Source organism: Perna viridis, chromosome 5 (assembly GCF_037379345.1).
Source record: "Perna viridis isolate PV_CMFRI_1.1 ecotype Kerala chromosome 5, ASM3737934v1, whole genome shotgun sequence".
Lineage (NCBI taxonomy): Eukaryota > Metazoa > Mollusca > Bivalvia > Mytilida > Mytilidae > Perna > Perna viridis.
In genome coordinates, this window is record NC_142449.1 from 15,023,658 (window position 1) to 15,045,653 (window position 21,996).

At 32.6% G+C, this 21,996-nt stretch overlaps 1 protein-coding gene across 1 annotated transcript; it reads right to left on the reverse strand.

Moving 5' to 3' along the window:
* Positions 1-1,143: 1,143 nt before the first annotated feature.
* Positions 1,144-6,088, reverse strand: LOC148616197 (radial spoke head 1 homolog). The gene is made up of 7 exons (XM_088582986.1): positions 5,930-6,088; positions 4,957-5,081; positions 4,594-4,688; positions 4,026-4,252; positions 3,773-3,844; positions 2,883-3,012; positions 1,144-1,618 (listed from the first exon to the last, which is right to left on the reverse strand). The coding sequence occupies exons 1-7, from the start codon at positions 5,981-5,983 to the stop codon at positions 1,404-1,406; spliced, it is 918 nt and encodes a 305-aa protein (XP_088439112.1). The 5' UTR covers positions 5,984-6,088; the 3' UTR covers positions 1,144-1,403.
* Positions 6,089-21,996: the final 15,908 nt, after the last annotated feature.

Here is a 21,996-nt window from a genome sequence, read left to right on the forward strand (position 1 = left end):
CTCTTTTTTTTTTACTTTCACCATGAGAAATAGAAAAGAGAAAATCTTTCTACAATACAAGTGTTACAATGTTGAGTTTCCTTTTTATCAGCTACTCATTCCAATGTTGTTTGTATCTCCAAACTTATATGTTAAATTTTAGAGAAGCTGCACCCAGTGTACTGATTTTCTGGATAGGGTTCAATGGTTAACTCGAAACCTACATCTACAGGATCATGCTGTCTATAGGTAAGGTTGTCACTTAAAAAATTCTACAATTGTTACCATGACTGGATTGATAGCTATTGAATGTCGAATTTGACACACAGCCTCCATCAGTTATGACCCCAATGATCAGTTGTCTTGAAAGAAGTAGATACTCCATAGCTTTCCAGAATACCTGAGTTCACTCCTAGTTTTTAGTGGAGTGCTCATTTGTATACATTTCAGTTCCTTTATGTGACTTATTCTTTGTTTTTTTACGGTCTGAGCTGTGTTTTGTTAACACATTTTTCCTTTGACATAAAAGGTAGGAGTTCAGTATATGCTTTTCTGGTCTTTAATCCTTCAATTAAAATTAGCCATAAAAATAAAAACAGAAATAAGCAACTTAAGTTGGTTTCCGATTTTTTTTTTTTTTTGCAGCACTCAAAAACTTTTTTAAAGTGTTAAAGTTCAATCACTCAGATCAGAAATAAAAGTTAGATTTTCACCAAAAAATACAGACCTGCAGGTCATAATCAAAAAATGGCTCTAAAAGTTTGAAGCAGTTCCGAAGGGTTTATACACCTTGGTAAGAATCAGAAAGAAGAAGAAAAAATAACTTTGAAGAATGCAGACCTTCTAACAAGTACATTAAACAACTGAAAAATTTGAGGTAATCTAAAAACTGGCATATTAAATGATTGACAGGAATTAACTATAGACAATATCGCATGAATTTTAGGACAGCCATTTCATCAAACAGACTCTACTACGTACTAGTCAAACACACTGAGCTGGATTTTGATGTGCTAGCTCAAAAGAAAGATATGTCAGCAGCATGAAGACATGTCACCCTTCTTTGACACATTCTGATTTTGAGCCAACTAGTCAGCACACATACGATGTAGTTAGTAGACTTCAAATGCACCTGCTTAAAGGGTTATATAATAAAACACAGAGTAGAAAACAAGACTTGTGTAACATTGCTCTGATAAAATAATACATAATAAATTCATCAATAAATATACATTGTCATAGATCTAATGAAAGTCAGGAGAACAACAAATTGATATCACAGATTATAAGACTATAGGTCCTGTAGACTTGGTCTGTTTAATCTCAGACTACAGTTTTTTTTCAAAATGATTCTCAACTCTTGAAAATTTGAATTTAGATTCCAAAAGTAGATTTAAAATATGAGTCTAAATGGTTTCACTGCTTCAGTCACCCCCCTCCTCAGCTTGTTCTGTTGATGGTTCCTCAGTTTTCTCCTCTTCCTGAGTTTGTTGTTCTGGTTCAGCTTCCTTTTCCTCACTGTCACCCTGTGGTTGTTCCTCTGAAGGTTTGTCCTCTTTAGCCTCAGATTGCTCTCCCTGTTGTTCAGTTGACTGCTCCCCTTGTTGCTCTTCTGCTTGCTCATCAGCTTGTTGTTCTCCTGTAATTAAGAATACCATCAAGTTTTTTCTAAAATAAGTTGTGATTACTTGCGAATCTGAGACAATCAAACAAGTCAGATGAATGGCTAAGTCAATATGAACTTTTTATGGTATATAAATTTAAGAAATAATTTTACATCTTGCTTTAAAATTGTCATCATAAAACACTGAAAGATGTTAAAATTCGAAAGTCATCTCTAAAGAAGACTCATGATAAATTCTGATTTTTTGGATCCACATATGGCTACATTATGTGTACTAAGGAAGATGATACCATGCATCAATTGGTGAACTTCAGGATGGTGAAATATTTTGCTGGTGCATCATTGATATAAATATTTTACAAATTCAAAAGCATGCAAAAAACACCAACATTTACAGACACCTCACTGAAAAGCTGATACAGAGCAACAACAACTTTGGATTTAAAATCAACATCTCATGTTCTTGGTACGCAGGTCATTTGATTTGGTTCTAAATCTACATAGATGATATAATTCATCTCATTCTAAAAAAAAAACCAACTTTTCTTCATGAAAAAAAAAAACAAACTTCAGAAAATATTTTTTCATAACAAAAAAACCTTAGTGTAACAAATATGCAAGCAGACATGCAAACACTGAACATGCTGAGGAGTCCCGAGGATTACCTTCAGATGTTAGTTGTATTTAATAAGTAGCTGTGGACAAAAAAGTGCACATTACAATATGGGATTAAAATGTGATGTGAATGTTACTTGGAAATTGATGCACTTTAAAATAATCAGGTGTTCATTTTCAGGTAAAATCTTTAAAATAGTTTTCAATAGATAAATTTTTCATCCTTCATAATTCACATTTACTTAAGCATAATTAAGTATCATATAGAAAATGGACATTATCTATGTAGCTACAAAGCTATTTTATATTCAAAGCAATAAACTACCAGTACATTCTATCTATGTTTATACAACATACAGCATAACAAAAAAAACTCCTACATGACATTTTGAAATTGTCTCCCCTGACTTTCAAGTTATCTCCCTCTTTCATAGATTGGGAAACACAATCAAAAATTATAATAAAATAATAATTACATAATAAATTAATACCATAAGTTATTTGCTGTTAGATCCATTTTCACCTACAAACAATTAAATGAATTTTAACAGTGATTAAAAATCAGGTGTAAACAGAGGGATAAATTAAAAGTTCAAGGATGAGCTAAGTGTATTTTTTAATGTGAAGATGGTATTTAACAGAAAGTTATACATGAGTTATCTACCTTGTGATTCCTCTTCAGCTTTTTCTTCTTCATCTGTCTGAAGATGGATTGCTGTCACCTGACCAGCAAGCCATTTAGGTGTTACATTTGGTGACGCTTCTTCTTCGTCTGTTCCTTTATCTTCTTTGTCCTAGATCATAGATTTATTGCCTTAACTTAATTCTGGATATAATTAAGAATTGGCTATGATAAAACTTTTGTCTATTGAAAAATAACATAAATTTTCCATGTGCATATTGTTTATTGCGCAAAGTGCAATAAACAAAATATGCACATGGAAAATTTATCTTATTTTTCAATAGGCAAAATTTTTATCATAGTCAATTCTTATAAATTAATTTTAAAACATATTTTTATCTTTAAACATGAGAAAAGTAGCTCTGAATTTAACAGAATAGGGGCGTGTCAATATTTTTTTAATTCATTGAGATATAACAAAATTATTTTAACTAATTAGATAACAGTATTCATCTCAAATTAATTTATTGTTTGATGATATCAACATAGTTCATTACTGATAACTTAAAAGTACTCAATGTATGAGACTTACAACTACATCTTTTGCTGAACTAGGGTCTCATACAGATGGTGTGCTGCCCTTTTTGTGGAATTTTATAAGTGCCCTGCACCTTTCTGTCATTTTTCACTGAGCAGATCATTTTTACATGGTAATGCTTGCATGATTTGCCTTCAAATTTATCTCTAAAATACTTTAGTCCCCTTTTTAAAACTGAACTACCTTGCTTTTTCAAAAGCTGCAAGGAACACTATTAAATAGTGCTCATAATAGTTTTCATTAAGAAGGAGTATAAGAGGTGTGATTAAAATATGAAAGAGCCAGCCCACTGTATACAAAAAAAACATCACTTCCTAAATAATTTATAAATTACCTGTTCTATGTGGATGTACTCTCCGTGCTGTTCACAACCAATATCAAATACATATTTTCCCTTTCCAAATGGCTGTAAAAATAAAAGCAATGTGAAATTGGAGGGTCTACTACTGTTTGATCATGTTATCAAACCAATGATTTTCAAAAGTATGAATGAGATAAGTGATCCTGAATTTTTCTTACTAGTACCAAAGAACTTGTATTATTACACTTTCACATATAACAATATATAGGTCCTTGCTTTTTATTACCTTATCATCTTTGAAAACACCAACATATTTATGATTTGCATGAATGAGCTCGCCATGTCCTTCTCGCTTTCCTCGCTGCCACCTTCCACAATATTTAGTACCAGTTTGAGCATATGTGTATGTGCCTTGACCATGTCGTAAATGATCTTGCCATTCTCCTTCATAAGTGTCCCCATTTACATATGTGTATTTGCCAAAACCACATCGTTGGTCTTTAACCCAGTTTCCTGAAGAAAAAAAAAATTAACCTCAATTCATAAAGGTATATAATAGGTTTAGTGTATAGATTTCTCCATTTGGAAACTAGATTTAAGGCAGCAAGTGTTTCAACATTATTTTTAGTGATTATGCCACTACTTTTTGTCTGAATGTAGATACAACTGTGCAAATATTGCCTTTACCTAGAGAAATCATGAAGTGTGTATTAACTATAGAGCAGTTATTTGTTGTTAGTTTTTCATTAATGAGTCACTAACAGCTTGTTGTTGTATTAATATAGTTCTGAATTACAGACTTGACAACCAAAACATGCTTTTTTCCGTCAGTTAAATGAATACAAGTTTGTTACCTTCATATTTTGAACCATCTGGATAAATGAATGTTCCTTGACCATGTTTTTGATTCTGTGAATATTCTCCTATGTATCTGGCACCATTTCTAAATCTGTAATTAAAACCATGTTGTTTATAGAAATTTTTTTATCTTTCTTTTAAAGTAAATAGGAAAAAAAATTATCAACTACACTATCAATGTTTTTGTTATAAATAGTGTAATGCATCTTTGTAATGTTATCATTTAAAACTAGCCTATCATTGCCATCTGTGAAAATAATAGATGAAAGTTGGATTCTTCTGTCAGGAACAAATCAGTTATGCCCAACCTCAGTTTTCCTTTTTATGACTTGCTGACAAGTTTCAAAAAAAAAAATTACCTGTATGTTCCCTGTCCATGTCTTTTTCCTTTTTCATACATTCCTTCATATGTGTCCTGGTTGGCTAAGGTAGCCTTTCCAAAACCATGACGCTCATCATTTTCATTCCTTCCACCTTCATATTCCTATATAATGAAAAATTATTATTGATTTTTAAAAAATTGTGACATACGTGTTGGATTGTTTTTTTGGGGAGGGGGCAGAATTTATGTATCACAATTTTACAGATATCTTTTTAGACTTTCACTGTATTAGTGTACAATGTTGTTTTGTGGCCAGCTGCAACCTGTCCTGTGGTGTAAGGGGTTCCTCATCGTTCATTGAAGATCAATAGAAGTAAATTGTGGCATTTTCAAGATGGAAACACTTCTACCCAATCTGCCCACCAAAGTTTTATTCCCCAATGAAAATTGTTGTATGATAGTTCATTTTAGAGCAAAATATCAACAATGTGTTAGACATTTAGTCTTAAACTTTGGGCATGAACTTATTCCATAGGAGAGGAGGAAAAATTGGTTTGCAAGAAATGCTTGCCGCTGTATATTATCCCTTGACTTGACCACAGGTACAAGACATTAAATAATGGGGAAAAGAGGGTCAATGGGGGAATATTGTCCATAACATAATATCTTGTGCCTGTGCCTTGACCGGTATACAACAATTTCACTGATGGATAACTTTTGGCAAATTTATACATGTAACAGTGATAAATACAGTAAATTCATCAGCCTTATAGTTATGATTTCTTAAGTAAAGTTTTCTGTTTCAAGATCATCAAATTTATAGACAAAGATATTTACAACAAGTCAGAAACTATATATATAAATGTATACGTGTGTGATAATGTTTGGCGAAATATTTCACGAATAGTTTTCCGGCTCGGTCGCTCGGGGTATCAATTCATGCGATTTGCGAGTAAAGCTAAAGGGCACGTTTGTAGTTCAATCGTATGCCATTCGGGAATTCTACATACCCCAATGTATGGGTGCTGCTCATCTTCCATTTCATCTGAACCTAAATCTGACATTTTGTTGTTTTCTGTGATGAACTAAAGTGAGAAGTAAATGCAGTCAACCTGTTGTTCTCCAAACGCAGCTTTGAGCGGAAGTAAACAGTTGTTGCCAAGGGAGCTGCCACCTAGCGGCGATAATCTCCATTCGTATCGAGCACTGACTTGATTATGGATTATAACCTGATTATATATATATTTTTATTTAATCATCTTGTTTTTATTTGTTTATTGTTTAGTTATTTTATTTCGTTTTATATTTTTTTGTATTAAACTAGTTTTATAAGTTCATATAGTTTTACCACCTACTTAGTGTAATAGAGTAATCAAGGGAACCAAGGTTATAGCGGTAATCAAAAGAATGTAATCCAGGGACAAAGACCAGACATGGAAAACAGACATACACAACACAGACCATTAAGTAACTAAAATCATACATACAAAGTAACAAAAGCAAGTGAGCAACTCGGACTCCACTAAAAACTGGGAGCATGGACCAGGTGCACCGGTAGGGTAAGCGTGCTCTGCTTTTCTAGAAACACCCGCCGAGTTGCTCATAAAAAGTCAAGTCCGGGGTAGACAAACGAGGAAAGGAAAACTATGACCCGTTGAATAAATCAGTTTTCATGGTGCAGATGGATACACCATAACGATCCACGAGTTCATGATGACGACCATAAAACTTCTGCAGTGATGACTTCAATCTTGTACCAATATAACCCTGTTCCAGAAGCCTATTTGTTAGAGTTCTAGCGCGATACTAAAAATCTGCGTAGTTTCGGCAAGCTCTGGCATAACGTATGAGTTGTAATATGATCACTCCATACGCAAGTGCCGAAGGGATGTTGCCACAGATGAAAGGAAAGTTGACAATTCTGAATGAAAAGTCATCACGTTTGTCGTAAAGTTTGGTCAATAGTTTTCCTTTACCATCGATTTCTAAATGTAGGTCAAGATATGAGGATGACTTCACAGTGTCTGTGGTATCCTTTATCTCAAGTTCTTTTGGGTAGATGTAACGTCAAATACTGAATAGGCAATATTTGCTGTACAGTGCAATATTCAGAACAGACTCCAAAGCAGCTCCAGTTCCGTACTGTTGACGTTCCTCCACTAATTCTGGAATGGCAAAAGTAGTGCAGGCATGGAAGAGACCAATGCTCCGGAGTTTGTATTCAGAAATGACATAGCATTTACGTAGGGGAGCAATAAGGGGTCGACTATAGACAATATTTCCGTAAAAAGAAAGCAGGATGAGCAATACAATTTTTACGGATTACCTACATGTGCTATTATATTTTTGTATCCAAGTTTTGTAAGGGTGTAAAAAGAACTTTGTAAATATTTTTAGAAGTTCTTGATATCGATACCCCTGGTGCAAAAGCTCTTCTGTGGGGATTTTTTGCATTCATTAACATCTGATATTTTACAAAAACAAACATTTAACGAACCTGTTAAGTAACTGTCTTTGTAAGAATCATGCAAAATCTGAAAAATGTGATACACCCCATTAAAAGGCTACAATTTTTTTTTTTGTAATTTAATTCTTTTATGGGTCTTTACTATGAAATGTGTAATTATTCATTCAAATCTGCCTGCTCTTAGGAGATAATCAATATTGAAAATAGATTCTATTGCGTTCGAGTTACATTTACAGACTTACCTTTCTTAATTTTGAAATCTACAGTGAATTCTTTATAAAATTAGAACACGGGTTATATGAAAAACTGAATGTTAATTTCTGTTTACTGTGGCAATTCAAACAAAATATAAAAAAAGATATAATAAAAGGCTTTTTACCCATGAATCACATTTTGTATGATTCTTAGCTCGAAGCATTGATCATATCTAGATATGTCCAATAATTCCGTCCAAAGACACTGAAAAATGCATAGTCACCGGAAGAAACGAGAGCCAGATTTATCAAAGGACAATTTTATTAAATATGACAATTTTTCCGTGAAAAGTTTATGTAACAACGTTGTATTATACAGTATATAGGGTAGAAAAGCCATAACAACCAACAGAATCATAAGGAATCTTGAAAGTTATGAAGTCAATCTATATCTTAAATGAATTTTTAACACTCCAAAAATAGTTAACATTATTATTTTCACAACATTTATTTCAATAATTAAAAAAATGTTTTTAATAGTGGTTGAAGTAGAGGTTCATAATTTAGAAATATTAGAAATATAACATTTGCTGAAAGGTGAAATAAAATGTGATTTAAACGGCTATTTTGTGGAGTTTTTGGTATCCAGTAAAAGGTCGGAACGGTCTTGTGATCGGTGTTAGTACACAACAAAGCAGCTGATTTATAATGTTCTTCAGTTTGTTTACTCTCTGTAGAATTTATGAATTGGAAATTACTTTAGTTATTCCATTCTGAAGTACTTCTGTATGATACATACGTTATATGATAACTATGGTACGTTATTAACCACTTAATCCACCGACACAAAAACAAATTTCTTTCTAAGTATCTTTTTACTTTTTTTTTTTTGCTATTTTCCTCCCAACAAAAAATGCCAAACCACAGGACAATAATTAAAGTTAGACATATAATGAATGAAAGATAAATATAGCTAAACATTCAAATGTAGATAAGTATTTCCATATTCTGTTCAAAACATTTTAAGTTGAATAAAAGCACGTTATGTGGAAGGCTTTCAAAAGGACCAACACAGTCGCTACTTATAAATTTCGATTGACTGCATTTTTCCAGTCTTCTATATATTTTATAAGTGTTGTATTACAGTCATAACCTGTACAACAGCTGAAAAATAAGGATGGAATTATTTCCAAAATATTCTATATGCTGTTGGTAAATGGCCCTTTCAAATAACTTGAACACCACCTGTAATATACTAACAGGTCTGTATAGTTTCCTGCCCCGATCTCTGTTCTTTTTATACAAGGAACAACTTGTGCTATTGTTGTCCCGTACTACCATACATCGTGTACTAAGTTTAGATTAATCATACGAGGAGGAATGACCCGACCAGCGAAAGCTACATTTTTATATAGCATAGCTGACCGAGTGGTGTAGGGCGCTGGACTTAATGCAGGCGGTGTTGCCACAGATGTCACAGCGGTATGAATTCGAGTCCCCCGGAGGGAACGACCAAAAGACAGTTCTTAAATCGTTGGGAATTTTTCAGACCCTTCTATATATATATATATATATATATATATATATATATATATATATACAACGTTTCAGAATGTGATGACTCCATTCGCTGCACTGCTCCATCGGGTCAAATTGATACAGGGAAGATAATATACGTATAGAAGGGTCTGAAAAATTCCCAACGATGTTGGAACTGTTAAGTAGCAGTCTTTAGTAAACAGGAGTTCATTCATGCACGCAATTTACTTATATTTCTTATTCAGAATCAGTTACTAACCACATAACCAGTCTTAGGTTCTCATTTGAGTGTTGCGCTTTTGAGAAAAAAAATATTTTACAGAAAATTGGCACTTTGCAAGAGTTATCGTTCTTGATTTGGTTTGATTTGGTTGATTTTAGTGCGAGGTTAAAGTGTTTTTTTTTTCTTTCAAAAGTACAGATCTAAATACAGAAAGGACTTTTGTCACATAAAAATATAGCATATGTAGACCAAAAAAGCATCGTTTGTTCCGTGGGTTTTTCTACGCCGTGAATACTCTTACCATAAGTAGTGTCTGAATTTTATATGAACTTGTACTTAACAGAGAAATAATGTAATAGCAGAAGATCGGAATATGTTACGGCTAATTTGAATACAGTAAGTGCCTCAACTGAATACTTGTTTATACCAAGGCGTCCATGTATGCCAAACAAAAGTTCAGTTCATCACAACAACATTATATATACTCTACATTTATTTCTAGCTACACGACGACTTGTCTGTCCACCAAATTGATAACTATTTGTCAACGAGCTAATTAACTTCACGCCTAAACTTGTAAGGGAATAATAACCCTGGTAACATATGGCTCGCGATACTCAAAAACTCTTGGGATCTCATTAGAAAACTCATTGCTTTGTAATGGTATCCCAGTGTCGGAAGAAGATCTTTTTTAAAAGTTTGACCCTCCCGGCAGAAATAACAATAAATTTATAAAGAAAACGTTTCATTTCTAATTGGGTTGCAATTAGCTTTTCTAGAAATATGGTATAAAACCATAACGCCACGTACATGATTTATTACAAAAAAATGATCAATCCACTATGGCGCAATGTTACATTTACAATGGTGGGTCCAGAAATTATGAAAAAGAAGGGGCGCCGACTGTCCATAGAGGATCCCGCTCCAGCAATTTCTAGGTATCCAAGCCATTCGAGCAAAAGGGAGCCCCCCCACCCCCCTCTGGATCCGCCTTTGATTTGATGTTAATTGTAAATATGAATATAAACAAGCTATATTAATTGAAATTTGCACTAATTGAATAAAAGTTAGCACACAGTCTACAAATCCTTAAGTGAATATATTTCCCTAATAATGAGACAACTGATTGATTGAAAAACAAATTTTGAGTTAAGTAAACTAACAAAATCGCCCATAAAAATCGAACACCGCCTTCAAAGAAATGTTTAGAATTTGCAACTCTTTCGTCTACACTGTTGCTTTTCTGTCTTCCGTTTGTTATGAATGCTGAAGAGACCGATCACTTTCGAAGAAAACAGACCTTGAAAAAGCAACGACAGTTTTTATATATCGACAATTATAAAAAATAACATGGACAAATTTACAATGTTCTTTTGGTTTTGAATAGTCGACAGTAAGAATTGATTTTGATATTATGACTGAAGGCAGGTGCTCGTTCAGAGTTGACATTTCTGTAAGGTACACAATAGCAATGTACCACCTGAGCCTGACTTGTACCATAATAAATATTCAATACATTTTATTACAGCTCTTAGGCAATTCACTCCATTAGACGTGATTCTTCTGTTTAAAATGTCTATATGTAGATATTTGCAGGATTTATCTGATTTCTTTACAAGCGCAGCTATCTCGTTTGAAATTAACATTAACGGCACCGCAAGAAGTAATAAGAGGAGTACCCAGAAATTGTTCAAATGGGTCAACAAATACGATAAACTTAGATAGGATTATACTCACTTGCAATATGGAGGATGCCGCTGGCGGAACAGGAAATGCTTACATGCTTACCTTTCGGGAGCACCTGATGTCACTCCTGTTTTTTCTTTTGTTTTGTTTTGTTTTGTTTTGTTTTGTTTTGTTTGTTTTTTTATATATTTGTTTTTGTTTTTTGTATTGTTTTTTGTTTTGTTTTGTTTTTTTTTTGTTTTTTTTATGGGATTTCATATTGCTAGTGCTTTGGTTTTTCATGTTTCTCTTAACTTCAGTTTTCAGGTGAAATCTTCTTAATTCGGTTCGTTAGGGTCCGGGTGTCAAAAGAAAAGGCCCGCAGCAGCGATAAGCTTGTCGTAAAAGGCGAATAAATAGTGCTCAGAACCCTACCGTGGGCTAGGGCACTCCGCCCACAGAGCAACTGGATTGTGTGTGCCAGGTGGTGGGATGGGGTACCCTGGCATGTTACATACTGGGGTCGTCAGGCCAAAATACAGAAAACCTGGCCCCAAATCATAGTGGTGCAACGTGTTGGAATAGATGCCATGTTCCTCGCACGTTAAAAAACCCTTCTATGGTATTCTCCCGGAGTAGGAACCATAGGGCTCCGCCACAGGAGGCTAAATTGCCCGGACCCTACCCACTTCTCCTTATTTCCAGTGGCAATAAAAATTTGTCGACCCCATTATCCTTGTGTCCCATCCCATTTCATCATCATTTCATGTTCATTTTATCACCCATTTCATGTTCATCGCTTGAATATAGCTGAAATATTGCTGCTCGGGCGTTAAACCCCAACAATCAATCAATCATATATGGTGTATGTAGATCGTCTCTGTTTCATGTGTTCACGTTTAGGTCATGTTTTTTTTTTTTATTTTGACGTATACGCTGACGCTTTGGTATTTATTTTTGCCGATATATAGACACAAAAATGAAAAACAGCATACACAAAGACACCGAATATGATGAATGTTAAAAAAACGTTTTTTAAAATCCAGACTTAATTCTTCTCAAATTCTGTGTACTCAGATGTTTCATTCATTAATTTGTCAAAACACTTGTTAATGCAATTGTAAAGTTAACCTTTCTAAATTATGAATTACAGTACTATATGTATATGCTAGGGTATTTTCTTTTCAATGCTAACCAAACAAAACACTTGTAAATTATATCGTTAAAAAGCCAGTCTAATTCATACTATATGGTAATGACTAATCATAATACTAATTCTTTGACTTCAGAAGCCATGATTGTAAAATGACATTTAGACAGAGAATCTTAAAATGCTTACAAAAAACCCCAAAAAGTGCACCACCCGGACTTCATCACAAGGTAAGCACTGAACAACAATTTCTTTCCAGCAATTTGTGTAGTGTTGATCACGTTGAGCACATTATTGCTACAGACTTTAAAAATTGCCTTTAATCACGACTAAAATTCGCCTAGAAATTGTCCTCTTTTACAAAACAAACTGCCTGGGTGTAAAATAAAAGCACGAACCCAGTTCAAAAAGTTAAGTTAATTATTGTTACAATTTTATCTTTTAAATAATTAATTTTTCGGCAGAAAATGAAAGAAAAATGTTGAAAATACGATGTCAAACGTTACGGAATCCACTTGTATTATATGTTCAAACTGCTGTAAACCGAATAAAATCTGCCTTAAAAGGGCTGAAATTGTGTGGGATGCATGCGTGCATCTTATATATCATGACTTGTAATCGGTTCTGTCGTGAGTTAGTTCAAACGGCAGTTTTTGAAAGTTCCGGGACAGCAAAGTTGATGTCTATGTCAACTTATTGACGGTAAACACTTCAAATGACCAAAAGAAAAAAAAGAAAAGAAACAGCCAAATTTAGTCATAGGCGGATCTCGAAAATGAAGAGGTGGCTTATGCTCAAGTACTTTGGCTGATAATATCAAAATCAACTGAACGGAAATTAAGAGAACCAGGATTTGAATAATAATATAAAAATACACGAGCGGACCACTGTTAGTTCTGTAAGGCCCCAGAAACCATCCGAAATTTCCGATTCTGCCACTTGATGTGCTATCATTATTTCAGATTTGAATTTTAAAAGTACAGAAAAAGAAATTGTGTAGGTCGTAAGGTAATTAAACCGGTGACATACATGTATTCAAATACTGTATTACATGTACCTCCTCTGAAACCTTTTCCTCTTACCAATTTATTAGTCTTACTACAATATTCGAAAGAAAATGTACAACAAATCATGTCATTTGTATCTGGCTATCCAGGATCCATCCTAATTCCGAAAATTGTTGACTTACACTGAGTCCAATTACTTTCAGTGAGAAGACATCTCTTTACATGCATTAACCTATTGTATTTATAGACACACTATTCCAATTATTGACGTGAAAGAAAATCACAAAAAGCACAAATCTTAACAAATTGAAAAAAACATTCTTTTATTTTTAGTCCGGACACACAACATAACCATAAATTCACAAAGTTTCCAAATATTTACATATCTTACGTACTGATAAATGTATTTATCGATGGCTGTGCTTTTAGGCGACTTTCTCTTGACAAGGGTGTGCTAAGGTGTCAAAGGTGGGTTAACTTAAAACATGAGGAATGGTTATAATCCTTGCTGTGTGTACTGGACTTTCATTTAGTGTTGTCAGCCACGAAGAACGAATACTTAAATCGACGCAGTCGCTTTGAGTAATAAAGTAATGAAACACTATAATCACTGTATTATTTCTGTAAAAAATATGTAACAGGCTGAGTTGCTGCAGGTAGAACGGTACTGTTTATTTCCCACAGGCGACAATAGTAAAACTTGAAAATTCACCGCTTTAAAAAAAGACGGAGGTATAAACTGACTTTTTTTTTCAGTCATATCTTCTTTTCTCTAAATAAAAATGTGAGCAAAATCATAGCATAACTGCCTCGTTTCTTTGGTATTTTAAGAAGATGGTGTTTGATATCAAAGTTCCCCCCTTTTTTTGCGAAAGGCACATAAATTTGAAAAAAAAAATAAAATTTATATAAAATCGATTTAAAAAAAATATAATGCAATTTTCATATGTATGATAATGGAATTGGTAGAACATTTTGGAAAGAGTTATTTCCACTTATGTCTTCTTTTTCTACAACTAACAGATTGTACTGTTTATTAATTTGTAATTCAATGCTAATTATCGTAAAATTGGAATCATTCATTATTCTTGCTATCACGCCCACTTCATTGAACTGAAAATAGCTACCCTTTCTGCTCTACAAATATGGAAATTAAATACTGCCGACAATGACAATCGAAGATTTCCGTACGGTTTAATTTCTGTGTGAAAATCGTCATGATTAAGATTTAGAACATTTTGTCTAGAATTAATAAGTATCTTATCGCCGACACGTGTTGGAGTTATTCTATTTGACATGTCACGCGACCGACTGCCAATGATCCACGGCAGAATTAGCCGTTATACCCCGGTTTATCTGTTTTATACCCTATAGATTATTCCGCGGAAGATATCAAGAGTCTATTGGTTACTGAATTGAAATTAACGAGATATTGTCAGTACAAAATGAATGAAAAAAATCTAATCTACACGGAAAGGTTTTCAGATTCAAATGACAAAATAAACATGAATATATTAACCATTTCCACTAGGCTATTTAGTGGAAACCTATATAGATTTACCATGTAGACATACTGCATAGACAGTTTTGGACATTAGAGTGGTTGATTTCGGGTATAACAAATAGGACAGTTTGCATTTTACACACGAACACACAAAGAAAACATGAAAAGAAAAGATGAGAAAAAATCGTAGACTGTGTTATATAATAACATACAGGTACAAAAAAATAATAACACCTTTAGATATTTGGACGATATTTTGGCATTTAACAACAACGACTTCAATATTTATACTGAAGATATATATCATGCAGGACTCTCTCTGAATAAAGCAAATATTGATTACAAAGAATGTCCGTTTCTTAATCTTAGTATTCATATCAATAATGGCAAACTTGATGCTTAATTTTATGATAAAACGGATGATTTTTCCTTTTCCTTATTGTCAGCTATCCGTTTTTAGATGGTGACGTCCCCTTGTCACCATCACATGGTGTTTACATATCACAATTGGTTCAATTTCCTCATATTTGTAACAATGTTTTAACGAAAAAGTTTGTTTGAAACCTAGATCAAGGTTTTCGATATCATAATCTCGTAAAAATATTTTTTTTTTGTATTAACATTAATTCGCTCACATGGTCTTTACATAGAAATTAAAACATTATATAAAAAGCAGTTTTCGGCATGACATGGGTTGCAACTTTATTGTATGACTTATAATGTACCGTGGTTCTCAAATCCTCATGTGAAGAATTGGGATTTACATTACATACGATGAGGACATGATTTTTTGTAGGTTTTAACTGGTCTGGCGCTGGCGTGTCAGTTAATTGGTAGTAGTCCTTTGTACATTTGTGTTACGTATAATCAGTTTCTTTAGGACTGCATTAACAAAGGACTCAGATATTTCTGAACTGATTTTTGTGTAATTTTTTCCCAAAGTGACCAGAGTTTAAAGGAAGGGTGTTTTGATCACACCAAAGTACTTTAACTCCGCCGCATTATTTGCGCCTGTCCCAAGTCAGGAATTTCTGGCCTCAATATGTCTTGTTTTCTTTGCATTTTCAGTTTACTTTTATGTTTTTGGAGTCTATAGGAGCAACATTTTCACTGTATATAATTTTTTTTCTGCCCGTTGATATGAGGGTTTCCTCGTCGTTTATTTAACACCAATGAGCTGACAATTTTCAGCCCGGTGGGGTTGTTATCTTTTTGACATACTAACCATATCCATTTTTCTATTCTAAAAAAAGTTGACAAGAAATGGTAGAACAGATGACAAAAAGTTGTTACTTACGGTTAACTTTAATTGACAAAATTTAAAAAAAGAAAGCAATAATATAAAAAAAAAGCAAAACAAAAAACAAAACAAAACAAAACAAAAAAAAACAGACAACCATGCGCATGCACAAATACACACACAAATGATCTTAGGATATAGTGACATTCCGTAAAATTTTACATCTTCTTTTATTCTTTTGCTCTGTCTTACATTTACACTTTAATAATTATGATAATAAAACACATTCCATTTAATAAAATATATTTTTGATTAACGTTAAAGTATATTAGTCAAATATGTATTAAAATAACACATATGCATGACTTCCATTGCAGAAATGAATATAGATAATTTATTCCATAGATACTGATTGTTGATTACGTTCATTTTTCTTAATCTTTAATTTATAATTTGAAAACAAGGCTTGGATTGGCAGAACTTCCAAGATCGATGAAGACATTTTGTCAGAGAATTCCTGATGACAGATGTCTAACCAATAGAAACTAAGATTTCTCTTTCGACAAACTTCCATGTATAATTAACTGGTTTTAAGACACAATTTTATCTAAATAAGCTTTATATGTTATAGTACTACAATCTAGGTTAAGATATTAATTTCACTAGTTGTATTTTCTGCGATATTAGGCTAAAATGTTCTTAGACCAACACATACTGGACACTATTGCTGTATGAACTTGGCAGTTGCCTACTTAAGTAAGTAGAGCTGAATTTTTAAATTATCTTTTTAACTATATAATTTTGTTGAATTGTCAAGTAATGCTTCATATTTCATACACATTGACGTGCTGTTAGTTGTAGGCACTTAATTTTTCCTGCATACAGATGTTTTATTATGTTTTGTTTTTCCATTAAAATTCCTTTTTTTCCTTTTTCTTATATACATGCTTAATTGATAATTAATAGATGTCTTGGTTATGATTTTCAAAGGTTTTTTATCCAGTTGCTCCTCTCCCCTTGTAAACATGGATTTTCAATTTTCATTTAATTGTTTGAAATGCATATTTTAAGAAATTTTACGAAGAAGTGGCATCACAAACTAGACTGTCCTCGCCGACTACACCCGTATCGATATTAAGATACACGAGGGGTTTATTTAAATGTGAGTTATAGAAACACCATAAATGTAGGCGTTCGAAATTTTCTCCAAGACAAGCATTTCATATGAGATATTTTTCTTGTTCTTTTTTATGCATCAGTATATTTGTTAACCCCTTTATGTTTTGATTGTACATATTCATTTTCTTGACTGTCTATTTTGTTTTAGTATTTTTATAATTTCCAAATGCCTAAATATACCGTTGATATTTTTAATCATGTATCTGTTCATCGTGCAATTTACACAAATGTCCCAATTAAGAGGCATACAGGTCAAACACATTTAGATTTCGGTGATTGTTCTAAAATGGATTTTCGAAGACAAATGATGTCAGGTGCTAAATCTCATGGTTCATGAGTACTTTGAAAAGTTTAATTGATGTTTGCTCCATACAAAGTCAAAATAATGCAGATCTGTATATTATTTTAAAATAAAAATATCTATATGTTGAACAGTTCTTTTGATTTCGAAAATTTACAGAAATTCTCTGGCCTTGTAACATTTGTTTCCTTTAAAGGATGTAAATGTATATACTTCTAAACAGCGAAATCGTGAACTTATACAAACGTATCTCAATTTTCTTAATTCTTAGTATCTAAACAATATATATTATATTTTTCAACATCAGTAATAAATATTAAAGAATTAATTTTATTGCCGTATACGTTTACGATGAGTTAAGATCATTATGTTGTTTTATTTTATTTTTTGAGAGTCTATTACTCTAAATAAATGGAAACAAGCGTCACAGATCGACACTTCTTTTGGAGTGTTATTGTGTCCATTCATGTACACGGAACAACACATATACAGCGTTTTGCCAAGAGTAAGGGAAGAACGTCTATCCAAACGATTAACAATAAGCTATTAAGTTTCAAGTGCCAGAATTCCTAATTCAAATTTAGTTTTCTGAATGTTTGCTGTCAGTTTTTGTTGTTGTTGCTGATGATTGTTTTGTTTTTTGTTCTGATATAGTTACCCGTGAGCATCGTTGAATATTCCATTTATAATACCCAAGTTTACCCATAATTTCCTAGTTAAAAGTACTTGACTTAATATTTTTACTCCTTATAGAAACCCCAAAATGTACAATTTCGTAACGCAATCATCTCAAAAGCATATTTGTTTTTGCTAAAGTATTTTGTAGGGAAATGGATTAAAATTTTATCATTTGATACCAATGTTTTAAAAACCAAGAACTCGTAATCTGAAGTATAAGTATGATCAAGCTAGATGACATGTGGTTTAAGGTATATGGATGGCCATCCCATTTAGTTACCAAACATTAAAATATCAAAGTATTTAGCTGTTTTGAACGAAATGCAATAACATTTTTTTAAAGAATATTCTTTATAAAACTTTTACATTGGCCTTATAATTAAATATACACGTTTCATATAACAATGTACTGTGTTAATGAATATCCGATAGTAATAATGAATTCATGACTTCCCTTTTGTCAGCATTTAATTGACAGGTCGAGTTGTTGACAAATTAGGATGTGATCTTTGCCCCTTTCCAATAACAAGTTGATTTATCCCAGTGGATCTAGATATTTCATTTCCCATGTAAATTCAATTTGTCGTCTTAATTCATCATTCGTTGTGCGTGGTTCCATCTGTGAAGTTGATTTAAGAAAGTCGTCGTTTGTCAACAGAACAGCAATTTTTATGCAAGATGTTTGCCAGACTTATATTCATGCATCTCCTTTCAGAATAGACATGTCTATTCATTCGTTCATGTTTTACCTCTTTTCTCGTGGTTATTGCTCATACTTATTTCTTGACTGAAATATTAAATTTTCTTGTTTTTATTCATTAAAAATTGAAAATTAACGGCAGGGAAACTACGATTACATTTGATTTCAAGTTTATGATAATTAAAAAAATGAAATATGCATAGAAATAACTCCACAAAACGAGAAATGATTAAGAACCACAAAACCCTTAAAAAATCAAAAACTACAAGTTCGTGCACTTGCATCGATAGAGATAGGTTTCCGCATTCATCAAAAGGAGCTTATTACATATCGGCAAATTTCAAATGGCAGAATGAGGGTAAAAAGGAACAAACACATTCAATTTGTGTGATATTCTTTATCAATTCATATTGAAATTTGTTACAATTTGCAAATGCTCGGTTCAGCTTTTTTTGTCATTCTACAATAGAACATTACTAATTTAAGATTCGAATGAATTCTTTTCACTTAGCCATTACTATAATATGATTTCCTTTTGGTTTAGTTGTATAAAATTCAATTGATATAAACAGTTGTTTGAATCCAATTGATCGGTTTATCCGAAATTCGTAAATGACTAACTTGTGTGTGCATATGATCTTGATTCACAGACGAGTTTTAAGATTTTATATACATTTTATTTATTTTTTTTTTATCAAAACAACACATCATCTATACGTGTTTCATATTAAATTGATACAATATATACTCGCGTAACTGAAGATGATCTAAAGCCTTGAAACTGTATATTCTTTGCTTCTACATATCTTTTAAAACAGAATTCAAACAAAAAGGGATTCGTTTATAATATATCATATTTAGATAGTAATACCGACTGCATCCAAAAATCAAGGAAAAAGTAACGAAAGAGATTGCAGAGAAACATCATTACAAATTAAGCTTCTGTGAAATTGGAAACACTAAATACACCGTTTAATGTATGTTTAATTACTATCCAATACTACTCAAAGCAAAGCAAACAAAGGAACAAGATTCAGCTTTGTTTAGAATTATATGTGCCCTTGGCTTAAACTATCTAATAACGAAACAAAAGCTTCAGGCCAAGACATTTCAGAACCTAATATAATCTTCCCGTTTCCCGGGGAATAAACAGCTTACGAAAGAGATAAAAGATTTTACAAGAGTCTTAAATGTTTTGTTTCTTGGTCATTTTCTGGATAATTTGTAACAGGAACAATGACCCGCGGTTTAAGAAGATTTCAGGAAGAGATAATAGGATTGATAATCTGCAAAAACATTGGTGAAGTGCTGGCTACCATTGATTCTATATTTCTTGGCATCTTTTCTAAATACTAGATATATGTATATCAAAGTCATTTATATCTATGGTGGAAAGTTTTGTACTGGCATCGTCTTAAAAGGTTCTTTTTTGATGATGTTCAATCAAAATTTAAAATATCTTTGTCTATTTTAGTTTTATACCTAAATATAAAAATACCAATCATATATATTGCAAATTTCGTATAAATTGCAAATATGCTGTACATGTATGTTTAAAAAGTAAACTCCCATCAGCAGAAAAATTAATTGTATACAAGAAGTACTAAAAACCAAAACTATCAAAATAGGTAGATCATGCTTATGATTTCTAACATTTTTTTAAGTATGAATTGTTTTTATTACTTACATACATCAAACTATGTTTGTTAAATTTAATCCGCGCGTGTGTGTTCAAAATGTTGTTTGGGACGAACAATTTGGTACGTAAGTGCACAAGCGTGTTCATATATTGAAACATCTCTAACCAGTTAACATCTTGTTAAGGAATTATTTACTCTTTCATTGAATTAACGCACATTCTCACGAGACCTGTCGCATTCAATAAACATGCAAGGTCGGTGTAGGGATATTAATGGCGATGACTATTTCACTAATTAGATTACTCTGCCGTTATCATATCCAACATTTCTAAAGTGGTCCCCTTTAACGCAATAATAAGAGAATTTATTGCCCTAAGTTGTAGAGACGATGTGATGAAAAGACCGAAAAAGATGTCTTTTTGTGGATAAATGAGTTCATTTAGAGAATTATCACCAGGAAGATTTACCATGAAATAATAAAATTTCAATAAAGATTCGTTATTCACACATTAAATGTTCATTCATCTCAACATTTCATTTGTTTAAAATATGATGGTACTAGCTAAAAATTCAATACCCCTTGTGGATGGACAACAATGTTAAAAAAAAAAACTAAATAAAAATTATAATCATTCTAGTATCCCAAGGATCGTTCACGAAAATTTCACAGAACGTTATAAAATAATAATAATAATAAATAGCGAAGACAATAAAAATTGTTTCGTGTAGTTGATCAGTGTACAGCTACCCATCAAGAATTTTTCTTCGGTTTAAAGCAATCGCACAAAATACCCAACATAGCACCTTCAAAGAGATCGAGAAAAATAAAAAAAATCTTAATGCAAGACCCTATATACGGTGATACAAATTGAAGAAATGAGGCAAAGTCTAATAGGAATCGATGATTATATGTGTTTCAATTGGGTGTATTAATAATTTACATTGTCTTCTCTATTTTTCAGTTGCAATGAAAAACTTTCAAACCGAGATGTTTGAATATGGATATATTCAAGAACAGGGATTGAATTCGCTTTCAAATTCAAAAACTGATTTTAACGGATCAGAATGTGGTGTTACATCTAACTCAGAGGAAGAAACAATGGACGGATATTGTTATGTAAAAGGTTCAACTGATCACCAACATGAACGAGAGGACCAAAACAACGATGCAGTGCTGGAACAAGGATTGAGTCGCGAAGAGAGACGAAGACGTCGGAGAGCAACACAGAAATATCGAACGGCGCACGCAACTAGAGAAAGAATTAGGGTAGAAGCATTTAATGTTGCATTCTCTGAGCTTAGAAAGTTGCTTCCAACGTTGCCGCCAGATAAAAAACTTTCTAAAATCGAAATTTTAAGACTTGCTATATGTTATATATCATATATGACACATGTTCTTGAACTGGGTTAAATATATTCTTTCATTTCACTATTTTTCTTAGGTTTCATTCATTTTATGTACTTATTTATGAATATTACTTCATCAAATTTAAAAGAGATACACACTTTGGCACTGCACACATTTTGAGTTTCGTTGTAATTAATCAAATTGCCTTCACTATATTCTTAGTTTTCTTTCATGTCGCAGCA